The 14,047-nt window shown below is 27.9% G+C and overlaps 1 protein-coding gene across 2 annotated transcripts in view; it reads left to right on the plus strand.

The window, feature by feature from the left end:
- The window catches only part of LOC129968511 (cellular tumor antigen p53-like), a 66,916-nt gene that overhangs the window by 14,214 nt on the left and 38,655 nt on the right, over window positions 1-14,047 (plus strand). For both annotated transcript variants that reach the window (XM_056082478.1, XM_056082479.1), the window contains 2 exons: window positions 506-594; window positions 12,069-12,123. In XM_056082478.1, the coding sequence (XP_055938453.1) occupies window positions 509-594; window positions 12,069-12,123 (141 nt within the window). In that variant the 5' untranslated portion in view covers window positions 506-508. The remainder of the gene's footprint in view (window positions 1-505; window positions 595-12,068; window positions 12,124-14,047) is intronic.

A 14,047-nucleotide genomic window follows, 5' to 3' on the forward strand; every position in this document is an offset into this window, starting at 1 on the left:
GACTATTATTTTACCCATGGAACCAAATTGTTGAATTGACTATTTTTTCTAAAATTATATTAGTACCAAATACTTTATTGTGTCTCGTCACTCTTCCTCTATCTTTCCTGTTCTCTGCTTTTCTATCTGGTTCACTATTTTGCTTTCATTATAACTTAGATTTAAAAAAAAAAAATCTTGACAAAACAAAAAAAGGAATGATTTCCTTGAATTAATGAAAAATAAAAATTATTAAAGAACCCAACTGTTTCTTTAAAGCATGTTTTACATATATATATTTCTGATGTAAATTTGCTGTTTTAGTTAGTTTTTTCCCCTCGTCATTTAAATCTGATAATTTTACTTTCTTGATTATTTTTTAAGTGCTTTTTATATTTAGTTCTGATATTTTATATTCGTTTTCACTGATTTTCAGTAACTTTCCAAATAGGTGAGTTCCTACTTCTTTATGGAAAGTTATTAAAAAAAATAGATTGATTTTATTTTTTCTCCCCAATTTTTCTAGAAAATGGGTGATGAAAATGGTACTGCAACTGTTTCTTCTCAAGAATCTTTGCCTCTCTCTCAAGAAACATTTGAATTTTTATGGAATGAGTAAGTTTCTTTATTTTTTTATAAATTAATTGAATGATATATGTATATAATAGTTTTTTTAAAAAAATAATTTGATAGTTTTTCTGCATGTGATCTATATTTGTGATGGTTTCTCATTTCTTTACTTATCATTTTCCAAAATTTAAATAGTGATTCTATAAATCTTGATAAATTTGCACTTTTAGAATTCTGAACAGATGTTTTTTCCGCACTATTACCCTCTCCCAAACATTTTTTCACATCAACATGCAAGTAGAATCATTAGCAAAACTTTTTTTTTTTTAATTTACCAAATACTGCAAAATGACATAGATTGTAATATGGCGATTTAGGATATTGCATTTCAGTTGACTATGATTGGCTGGGAATTGTTATGAATGTGTGAAATGCGGCAGACGAGGGGGGGGAGGTGAAAGAGAGATTATTTTACTTAGTTATCATTTTCAATGAAATCAATATTTCCTCAAGAAATTCTTCTTTAATCCTTTCATCGCTCTTTAGTTATTATTTCAAACTGATTATACAGAACTTGAAATCTTTTTCATCCAGTGGTAAATAATATCAAGATATTCTGATTAGGTTTATCGGAACTTGACTCCTCCGTGAATTTTGTTTTATACTCACAGCCCCAGAAAATTATTTTATTAGGTAATTGAAAAATAAGTAAAATTTATTTTTTATTAGCAGATTGAAACAAATTCTATTCTAAGATTGCTGCTTTAGCATTTGAAATGGCATTATAATAATCAAAATTAATGAAAAAAAAGAGGTTAAAGTAAAATTTGAAATTAACTTTTTAACACAAATATTAAGTCAAAATGCATTTTCTGATGGTCATTAAATTTGGGAACACTATTATTTCACAGTTTTTTTTAACAGCTGTTTTTTTTTGGGGGGGGGGTCGCTTTTTAAAATTTTATTTTCACCATTCTTTTCTAAAAATCGTTATCATATCATTTGAAATCATAGGATAACATTTTTAAATGCATTTTTTTTTTTCAATTTATGACTTTGAGTAAATAAAAAATTAGTTGGTAATAAAAAAGTAGTCAAGGTTTTGCAATAATTCTCAAGGCTTTAAAAGACCTTAAAAATTACTTATTTTTAATGATTTTTATATGAGGGATTTATAAATGCTTATTTTTTTTTGTTCAGGTGCTTATTTTTCTTCTTGTTAAAGGAGGGGAAAATATCCCATCCTGCTAGATTAACCCTATTGTATATTATTTTCCTTGCCGATAAATCTGAGGTCTATGGAAAAGGTAGAAAAATATTGAAAATATGTGGAAAATATAAACCCGTTCATTGACTTGACTCTAAGTTAATTGGAACTGACAAGGATTTTAGGGTCACATGTAAAACCATGTGAGTTTTCAACAGTAACTTTAGCTTGTTACACTTTTTCATATAGTTATACCTTTGCAGATCATTTTTTAATTATGATTCATCATCATTTTTTACGTATTTTCACTGTAAACGATTTTTGTGCAAAAAATTTTATAACTTTTTCATTATTATGTGAATGTGTTTTTAATTCATTATGGAATTTCAAAAGTGAATACAATGATTTTCAAAAATAAAAGTAGGGCAGAATGTTCATGGTGGACCAAGGTTACTTGAAGATAATTTGTTACTCTTAACAAAAGATAAAAATAATTTTAACTGTCAAAAAAAGTTCAAGCTTGAGGTTCTTTTCTTATTCTAGCAAATCAAACTTCTGAAAAATAGATTTTTGGAAATTATGTCTATCTCTAAACACAACAATAGATTTTTTAAATCAAATTTTAAACAAAATTCATTACAGAAAGTTTTGCAACACCATTTGGACTAATTGAATTCACATTCTTAAATTTTAGACTATGTGGGGCAGCACAAATTTTTCAGTGATTCATGAATGAAATCCTGTGAGATATTAAATTTTGCTATGTTTATTTGGATGATATTTTAATATTTAGTTCCAGTCAAGAAGAGCATAAAGCTCATTTACGAATCGTACTGGAGAGATTAAATACATATGGACTAACCATAAATGTTTCAAAATGCATATTTGGCATCTCAGAAATTCCTTTCTTAGGTCATTTAATTACTAGTTCAGGAACTAAACCTTTACCCCATAAAGTTGAACCAATTCTTAAGTATCCACAACCAAAAACAGTTAAGGATCTTCAAAGATTTTTAGGTTTTTTTTAAATTTCTTCCGTAGATTTTTACCTAACATAGCAAAACATCAGGTACATTTAACTTCATATTTAAAAGGTGCGAAAAAGAATGATAAAACGAAATTGGACTGGTCAGATAAAGCGGAAGAATTCCAAAATTGTAAACAATTAATTGCAAATGCTGTTTTATTGGCACATCCAAAACCAGATGCCACATTAATTTTACAAGTCGACGCTTCAGACTTTGCAATCGGAGGGACATTGTCTCAATTAGTAGATGAAGAATTGCAACCACTCACATTCTTTTCTTGGAAACTCTCCCCAGCAGAAAGAAACTATAGTGCTTACGACAGAGAGTTATTAGCTGCTTATGCTGCCATCAAACACTTCAGGCATATGCTTGAAGCTAAAAATTTCTCTTTGTTTACGGATCATAAGCCGTTAACGTACGCTTTCCAACAACGCTTAGACAAAGGCTCTCCGAGACAGGCTAGACAATTAGATTTTATATCCCAATTTACCACCGATATTCACCACATAAAAGGCTCAGAGAATATTTTAGCAGATGCACTTTCTAGGATAAACGCTATAAATATGCCAAATCCCATAGATTATAACGAAATTGCACAAGCGCAACAAATTGATTCTGAATTAAAAAATTTAATCGATAATTCTGAAACATTACAATTTAAAAGAATTGCTTTTCCAAATTGCGAAACTCCCATTTATTGTGATGTATCATCAGGTACAGCTTGACCTTATATTCCTTAATCATTTCATCAACAAATTTTTGCATCACTACATAATTTATCTCATCCTAGCATTTGCAGCACTTCAAAATTAAATTGATCGCGTTTTATTTGGCCTTCCATTCGAAAAGACTGCAACAATTGGGCTAAGCATTGCATCCCGTGTCAAAAATCGAAGGTAATTTGCCATACTAAAACCCCAGTAGGAAATTTTGTAGACCAATCACAGAGGTTCGAACATGTGCACCTGGACCTTGTAGACCCTCTACCTTCTTCTCAAGGAAACTATTACTGTTTAACAATGATAGATAGGTTCACGAGATGGCCAGAAGCCGTACCAAAGCCATTAGACAAAAGTGTACACTCTTCTCTGGAAGTTGTTAACTGGCTTATAATGTTACCACCACAGTTTGTTTGCCTGGATGAAGTGAATGCTGTAACTACAAATCCAAAGAGCCATGTCAGTAAAATCTGGCACCCAATTTTTGCAACTTAAGTATAGATCTGTATCAAATTTTGATCAAAATCCATCATGTATCAGTCTGTTTATTCAGATTAATTAAAAAAATGTGACAATCCTAATAAGTGAAATTTTGTATGTTATCCTTGTTAAATTTGTAGATCAATGGCAAATTTTGATTTTATCTGTGGAACCAAAAAGCTTTAAAAATGCTGGCTATGTTATGAAACACAAAATACAGAAATTAATTGTGCCCTTCCTGGCCCTGTCCTAAGTCCTCACTTTTTAGTGAGAGGGGTGACAGCTCCTGTATTAAGATGTTTGCATAAAACATCTTGTAAAGGCATTTTCTGCTAGTTCCACATGCGTGAGAAAACATATTAAACCTTTTTTTTTTTTTTTTTCAAATGTATCAGAGTGTTGATTCACTTTTGCTATTTTATGCATCTGATATACATTGGTATAGAAAATAGCTTTAAAAAAATTTTTAAAGAAAATTTCTCAGTTGCAATTATTTCTTCAGTCATTTGTTAATGCTAGTTCAATTTTTCTAGTTATGTGTGAAGTTTTGCAATCAATAATGAGTGCAAGTGTTAAGAGGAAATAAATTATTGAAAGGGTTACATTCCACATAAGAAATATCTGATAATGTTATGTGCTTTTCAAGCATGAATTTTAGTAATTTGTTCTAAAAATGTTGTAATGCATAATGAATAGATTATCAATAAATTATGTTTCAATTAAAAAAACATTGTTTTAGTGGAGAATTAGTGTGAAAAAAAATGAAATATATTCAGAAAGAACAAAATTGAAGATACCATTCTCATGGAGTGTACATATTTTGTGATCAAATCATCATTACTCAGTTTGGAAAAATTTTAAGTTCAGGAAAATAAGATTGGGTGAGTTTTTATTTTTTATATAAAGACAAATTTATAAAAAGTAGTTTGTCAGGATCCACTCAGTTAATATCAGCCCATTAAAAAAAATTGCCTACTTTTTGGAGGAACAGATAGCTAAAGAAATAGTTGCCAATGGCATAAAGAAAGTTCAGATCGAATTTCATCTCTTTATGGAAAAAGAAATTAGGAAAATATGCTACTGAAATTTGTAATAAAATTAATATATTTATTCAACATACCAGGATATTTTCCCTACTAATAAAATAAATGGGAAAAGCTGTTAGTGAGAGTGAGTAATTACTGGGCAATTTCTTTAAATGTTTCAGCGATGACCCATTTTTGCTTTTATTATGTATATGATATACATAAGTTAGAAAACTGTTGTGCTTTTTATGGTTTTGAAAGAGAATTTTTCAATTGAGATTATTTCTTCATTAAATTGCTAATGCCAGTATGATTTTCTGACAATGTACCTTGTTCTGCAATTGATAAAGTAAATATAGGCAAAAGAAGGTACAAATTATTGAAAGACTTGCATTTTACAAAAGTAATATCCAATAACATTGTACGCTTTTGTCAGTTTGTTTTAAAAATGTTGGAATGCAAAATGAATTCATTAAATTTTGCATCAATTGGAAGTGTTGTTTTGGCAGAAAATAAATAAGTGAAAAATGAATCATGTTCTGTGTTGTGCTTTTATCAGAAAAGATGAGATGGTATGAAGATGCTATTCTCATGGTGTTTATAGATTTCCTAATCTAATTGTCTTTACTTAATTTTGATAATTTTCATGTCAGGAAAATGAAATTTGATGAGGATTTTTTTAAAAATTCTTTATTTGAAGATCACAAATTAAAAAAAAAAATGCAGTGAGTGATGGGAAAATATTCATTCTTTCTCATGAATATGCATTTATTGAAAGAGGATTTGGTGTTAAAATATTAAAATGGGAATTAATTGAAAAATATCATGTTTTACAGCGTGATTACAACATGATAGTCTATGATTGCACAAAGCAGTCTAGCAGAATTCACTCAGCAAACATTACTAAAGAATTGAGAATATTGCAACATCAGCTCATTAAAATATTTAGTTTGGGGGAAGTAGATGGCAAAAGAAATAGTTGTCAATGGCATAATAAAAAATACTATGATTTTTAAAAAAAAAATTCTCTTTGAAAAGAAAATCATTGAAATTGAATATTAAGCTGATGCACTTGTTTCACAAGCCAGAGACTTTTCACTACTATAAATCTAATAAATTGGGAAAGTTATTAATGGAAAAAATTGAATGGATCAAAAGTATTTGGAAAATCTCTAAAAAAGAAACAGCTTTTTATTAACATGCTTAATAAATTATTATTATTATTGCATTCAAGAACTTTCACTTATGGTTTTTAAACTGTTTTTTTTCCTTCTTCCAGGATTGTGAATGCTAATGAAATAGCAATATAATTTTTTCCTTCTTAGGCTACTAACCAGTAGTATAATTAAATAATTTAAGTTGTGTTATGAAAGTCTTTCAATAAGTTTTGTTAAGTGAAACAAAAAAAAAAAAAATAGTTTCAATGTTAGTGAAAAATATTTAATAATTCCTAGTAGCAATTTATTTTTATGCTATCTGTACCCAGCGACCTGGTGGTTTGGCTCATTCTGGTTAAATGGAAAATAATATTAAGAGAAAGCAAATATTTCTAATATGATTAATTTCATGTTTTTTTGGTATACATTATTTTAATTATTCTCTTGTCTGTGCTGATATAAAGATTTTTTGATTTGCTGACTCTTGAATGCTCAATACATGACTGTCCATGTGAGAAGAATCCATATCTACATCTAAATCGCACAAATCTAGAAATTAGCCCAGATCTTTGTTGATGGTGATTGCAAATGTCATTTGAATTGTGAATTGCAATTGCTTAAATTAAAATGGCATATTTGTTGGAATCACTAAAATGTGAAGAATGAGGACATCTTCACCATTGAAAGATCCTGTTAAGATTGTTGCTTCTTCTTCGATGTTGCTTATTCTCTCTACTGCAAGCCATGACCGTCGCAAAGCTTTGATTGATAACTTTCATGTCAATTTTCAATTCTAGTAAGTGCAATGGAATTCTAAAATTCTGTTGAATGATTAGTCACTTCACCTGTTTTCACATTAGGGTCAGTGGGCTTGTAGTGACAGCCTCAATTTAAAGGTTAAACTAAATACTACTATTTAGCTCATAATGTCTTCTTGGCTGCAAGAATAGCTTACTTATTCAGCAATTCACTCGCTCACTCATTTGTGATTCTTGTAATTGGTTTGAATATTGGGAAATACTTTTTCAACCAGTTCTCGTTTTGTCACTAAATTCCAGAAATTATGAGACAATGAAATTCATCCTAAGGACAGATAAATTGGCAACATTCAATTGGCAACATTCATGGCAATTGATATGAGAATATCTCATGTATTAAATTGTTTTATAGCTGGACACACATATTTGTAGTTATTTGCAACGTGTACGTTAATGTACTCTTTGCCACAAAGTAAAGTATTTCAAGCAAACAAATATTTCATCTGTTGGTATCAATCAAGGAATTACAGGCAATGTTTGCCTAAAATCTCCTGCAAGCAGAATTAATGCATTCCCTAATGGTCTGATATTTCTTTGAAAATTTTTATGTGCCATTGTGCATTATTCAGAATAAAAAATTTGAATATCTGCAATACTTTTCTTATGCTGGATGCTTTGGAAATATTGCATGTGGGAGTTTCTATAAATTGCATGACAATTTAAAAATGGAAATTTCATTTTAGAATGAAATTGCTACTAGAATCAATCTAATTAGGAAAGTTTTACCAGTTTCTCTTGGCATATCTATTGGTCCTGGCTCCAAAGTAATGTTAGAACTCCACTACTTTAAATAACTTTAATCCACATTTTACTTAATAATAATCGAATCGCAGCTCTTTACAACCAGATGCAATTTATATTTTTTTGAACAACAAAACTGGATATCTTTTTGTTGCCATCTCAAAAACAACAAAACAAAAATAAATACGTAAAACAATATTAACTGTTATTTTAAAGTTCTGTACAAGTTCAAGCCACAGCAGTCCTCCCTTCCCAGTAACTAAGTTATGGTACAGCATATTATTACTTTTCAAAACATGCTATTTACAAAACTATTATAGATATATGTAAGTGCTAATCCCAAAATCGCACAAAGGGTGTAATTGTCCATCCTATAAACGATTATTTTTCATGAAGTTTTTATAATTGTGTATGGTAAATCTGACAGATTGTTTTATTTACTTAGACGAATGTTCTGTAGTAATGCCTGGTACTTGCCGAAGCTCCTTGAAAAAGATTTACCGTGAAGCCTCTTCAGTCCTTTACGCATTCGATCATTTTTCTCACCAGTATGTCGTTTATGAGCAGTCTTTTGAACAATTTTTTTAAAATGATTTTACTTTACTATACTCAATTTAATTCATTACTGTGCGCAATTACGTTAGTCAGTTGCGTAAAATTTTGTATGATGAAATTTTAACCTGAGGCCATAGGTTTTCAAGTATCATAATTTCTTTCACAGTTTTTTTAATATTATTATTATTATTATCTATTTGAAAATTTGTTTGTTGGACCAATATGGACACATTTTAGTTTATACAAAATCCTTCTAAATCTACCATTTAATTTTTTTTTATAAAAAAGGAGGGGGGAAGCAAATCTTTAGGGCTCAGATTCTGTAATTTTAATAGCGGTTTTTTCTTCTCTTTTTCCATTTTTTACAAATATCTTTTTGTTTTTGTTTCCCTTAAAAATCTTTCTATACATACAGATCCTGATTGACAGAGCAATGCATAGCACAAACTATTGAAGTTAGTAACATGAAAATTGGTCAAAAGTTGCTTCTCGGTTATTTGAGACTTACTAAGAATGGATTTTTCAATATTTTATTTATAATAATGTAAAAATTAAAAACAGAACTTTAACATGTTTTTGCCATAACATCAAAACTTACTATCGCACCAAAGTTATTTTTACATCATTTCAAAAGTTTTAGAAGGTGACTTTCCAATGATATGATTTTTGTTTAAATAAATGCATTTTTTTAAAAATTTCAGTAATATTTGGAGAATTAATTTTGGATATAATTTGTAACAATGGGTTTTTATTGTAACGAAATATAAAATATTGTCATTTCTTCATTGTTGAATCACATTAATCGTGTTAATGGTGTGATTAAAAAAATGCTTTATTTGCTTTAATTTAAAATTCAAAACTTTAAAACAGTTCACTGAATAAGATTATCTGATTGTTGAATGTTTTTTAAATTTTAAGACAGTGGGACCTATTTCATGCCAGCTTCAGAAAATAGTTTTTAAAAAATATATTAACTCTTTTTTTTTTTTTTTTTTTTTTTTTTTTTTTTTTTTTTTGCAGCTGTGTGAATTTATTTCTGTTATTTATGAAAACATTTGCATAAGTAATGGGATTTCATACTGTGAAATCATTTTTATTTCCTTATAAAATGTGTAACCAATTTTCCTGTTATTTTTTAAAGCCAACGTTTTTATTTATTTTTGTATACAGATTAAAAAGCAGGCTCTTATTAAATTTTCAAAATGTAAAATGTTAAAATGCCCTTTGCTAAACTAATTTTTTATAGTCTGAACAATTTTAAACACTATTATTCTTTTCTATTAAAAAAAAATAATTAGAGCATGTTCTTTTGTTATTAATTTTTGGCTGTTTTGCTAATTTTATGATGGTATCCATTCTGAAATACTTTAGCTCTTAGTTTTGTAAGCAAATAAAATGGTCTAAATTACTAAATATTGTGAATTTGCATAAAAGGATATTTATGCTTTCTATCCTAGCCGTATAAGATTGTTTCTTTGGGTTACCATATTGCCGCCAAACTCAGGGGCACAGTAAAATACAATTCAATCAAGTTTTTTAATTCCAATACTTTCTATTTCTTTAAATAAATCTAGAAGCCTTGTTTTGGATTCTGAATATTTAGTTGCGGAATTACTTGCTACAATATCCCATATGTTCTCAACATATTTGGGTTTTAATTGTGACACTAAGTAGTTAAATTTGGTTTCCACCAAAAAAATTCCACTTATTTTAAATTGTGCTTCAAAACTGAAAGGATGAATTTTAACACTTATTTTGCGCAGCTCGTTTGTAGTATCTTCGATTATTGTCTTCAGCCTTATTGACTTTAAAATAAAAATCCCGGGTCACCAGTTATTGGTTCTGACTCCAAATTAATCGTAATAATTAGAAATCCGTTACTTTAAATAATTTTTTATCCACATTTTACTTTTAAAAAAATCACTACAGCTCTTAACAACCATATAATTTTTTTTTTTTGAACAACAAAACTGAATATCAAACAAACAATAAAAATATATAAAGAAAGCGATATTATCTGTTAAAGTTCAAGCCACAACATATCTAAGAAGATTTCTCCAGGACCGTTATTGATAATTTGAATAATTTTTCGCAAATGTATTTTTTACTCAAACATTTGCATAAGAATATTTGATTGTGTATGCAAAAGATCATCCATGTTATAGTTTTGTTTATGACGTATTTTAAAATCAAACGAAGCAGTAGCTTTCTTCTGCTGATCTTCTGTGTAAAGGATATTTATCATTTCCTGTAACTGTGTTACATACTAATGTTCAACAGATCCTTTGAGCATTTCTGGTCTGTCATGCATGTTGAAATCAGATTCGATGTACCGAAAGGTATATTGATCATATTTTTCGCCATAACTTCATGCAAATCCTTGTCGATGTCTGCATCGCTGATTTAAGCACATATTATATCATTGAACATTATGATAATATGCACAGCTGAATTCCAGTGAAATGTCAAAGTATTTAAAATAAAATGAAAATACATTAAAATTTTTGAAAATTCAATTTAACAATGCAATCAGAAACAGTGAAATGGAATTTAATTAGTTTAATTAAAATTGATTAGTTTAGCATCTGTTGCTTTTACCTCCAACAGATGGTGCTGTTTTACATGGCATCATTTTTTGGACTCCATTATCAAAAACATTTTTTAAAAATGCTTTTACCTGTTATATGTGTGTCATCTATGTAATAAGTATATAAAAATCTGCCAAATGCAACTTTTACCAAAATATAAAAGAAATTGTTGAAGAAGTTCCGGAGATCATCGATTTTGAATGAACAGTTATATTTTTATTTATATGCATTTGTATAAAAGTGGGCACTTACTTGGTTGATATTCAACTTAATTTATTTCAATGAACTCAGAGCTCTATAATAAAAAATAAATTTTAAAAAATACTACTTTGAGGTTTGTTCTTATTATTTCTTTAAAAACATTTTACAAGTGCTTTAAAAAAATTAATCCTTGGACTCTGTGAACCCTGTGCCCATGATGATTCTGATGATGATTTTTATGATGGATAGTGCACTTTTCCATATTTATCATGATAAACTTTCGCCTATACTAGTTTGTTCAACCTTTTTTCTCTTAACAGCTGTTCCTTGTTTTACGTATCTTATCCTGTGCAACTTCGGGCATTTATTGAGAATGCTTCTGTCACATCCAAATGGCAGCTTTCTCACTATTTTTATGAAATGAATGCAGACCTGTTGTGTTCATTTGTAGAAAAATTTGTTTCGAAATTTAATACATGGTCTGAAATGCCATTGTCCAAATTTCATTTTGATTTACATTACATTTTGTAATACAATGGAAATTTAATTGTGATAACTTTACATTTCTTACTAATAATTTCAAATTTCTTTGAAACTCTTTATTGTACAGTTTTAAATGTAGTGTTTATTTTACTAAAAATATGTTTTGATTTAGCATAAATGGAACTAAAATATATTTAACAATTTTATTAAATGATAAGTATAATTTTCTGTATTTTAAACTTTTTTTCTGTTGTGTAAATTTGCATTGTAGATGTTAGATAAATTAGGAAATATTCATTAGACTTTCTCTTTTATTCAAATATTTATTTTAAAACATTTTTATGCTTCATTTTTAGTTCAACTGAATAAACATTAAATAACATATGAAATAAATTCGTTTATTATCGTAGAAATTAGTGAATGAAACTTCTTTTCATTTAATTAGTCAAATGAAATATATCAGTTTAAATTTTTGGTAGATTTGTTTAGTATTCATGTTTTCTTCTTTCTTTCCTAGGTTGGTTGTTTTGGACAAGCCTCCTCTCTCAATATTACCACCTTTTGCTGTTAATGTAAGTTATTTATGTTAATTTATATTTAGCACCTTTTATCTTTTTTTTTAACATGTTATATTTGTAAAAAATAAGTTATATTCAGACTTTCAATATTTCCATTTATGCTAAATTTTATAAAGTATATGTTTTTGTTAGAAATAAAATATTTTTATATTTTTAGAACTTAATATATGGTTTAGTATTAATTCCATATGTGGAGCATTTCTGGTAGTTTAAAAGGGAAAAAGAAAAGGAAGAAGGGGGGAAAAACTCTCTTGGAAGGGAAAATTATTATTCACATTTACTTTTTTTATTAATGTGCGAAATTGTAGAAAATATATATTTGGTTTTATCACAAATTTGGATATGGCACTGAAAACTACAAAAAAATACTAAGTTTCAGTGAATGCCTTAAAAAAGTTCTTTAACATTTATTTAATATTATGTTCAAGTGGAATGAAATGCACATTCTGCCAAAAATATAATAATTAACATATCTGCTCTTTTATTGATATGATTTTTTTCTACATCATGTATATTCTCAAAATATTTTTTGGTTAGGTTATATTCTTTTAGTTTGTTCTTGTAACACTTTTTGAAATTGTGTATGTATTATTTTTTATATCAATTCAGTTTATGTAAAGTGGTATTAAATGATTATAATTTTAAGTTTAGCCTGTGAAGTACTCAAAGAAAATGTTGCTGTGACTAAGTCAGTTAAAACTTTTGTTAGTGGCATTTTGCCGGTAGAAAATAACCTAGTTATTGTTAAATCTCCATTTGGAAAAAAGTAGAGGTTTCTAGAAATGATGATATGGCTGAAGCTAACAAGTCATCCAGTTACAGGATGAATCAATTCTCAATAGGAGGATAATTACATTTTAAACTTTTGATATTCATTTCAGGTATTAAAATTCTGCGCAAATGTATTTAATAAAGAATTATCTATTTTCCAGTTGATCATATCGATATTATAGGAGGTTTATGTATTCTATTTTTTTAAGATGCAAGCAAATAAAAATATTCTCACCAAGCAACACTCAAATTGTGTAATATTAAATATAAGCATTTGTATGCTAGTTGCATTTGGTGACCAGCTGTTTCACCAAACTATTGATTTTACGTAATTCCAGTGAAATTGTTAAGATAAATTTTTATGATTTTGAATTCCCAAAATTTCAAGCATTAAAGCCATACTATTTTATTGACCTGCACATGCTCTAATTAGTGAGTACATGAATCTTTCTGATGGAGACTAGTGTTAAGCTGTCATAGTCCTAATGAACACATAATTTGGTTATTTTAATTTGTAATTAAATTTATTTAATTTTTATTTATCCAAATTTATAAAATAAATGGGTAATATAGTCAACTCAGGCAAAAAAAAAAAAAAAAAAAAAAAGTTCATCAGGAATATTTTTTATATTTTATTTCGTATAAATCGTTTTTTTATAACTTCATGTTCAGGATTCTGACAAATTGTCTGTCATTAAATCTGTGTTGTTTTAATTATCTTAATTAAGTCATGTTCTATAGTCTACGTGAAGCATTCTAATGGAGACAGTACTGATATATCATAGTGCTATTAAAAGCATAAATATTTTTTATTTATCTTTTGAACTAGATATTAAAAAAAAAATCCATCATCTTTAGCTTTTAACAGTTGGAGAAAAATAATATGATTAAGTATTTGATGAAATAAGGTGGAAAAAAACAATTTGAATTTCTGGACAACATTGTAATTTATTTTTGTAAATCAAACAAAAAGTTTTTTTTTTTTTTTTTTTTTAATTTCCAATATTCAGCAAAAGTTTCCATAGCTAATAAATTGGTATCATTAAAAAACAATTTTGAAACATAAATTTAATTCCAGTGTAAAATTAAAAAAATTGCTTTAAAATCTGTCTGTGCAATAATATTTTTGTAAGTTACCAAGGAAAAT

Source organism: Argiope bruennichi, chromosome 5 (assembly GCF_947563725.1).
Source record: "Argiope bruennichi chromosome 5, qqArgBrue1.1, whole genome shotgun sequence".
Classification (NCBI taxonomy): Eukaryota; Metazoa; Arthropoda; class Arachnida; order Araneae; family Araneidae; genus Argiope; species Argiope bruennichi.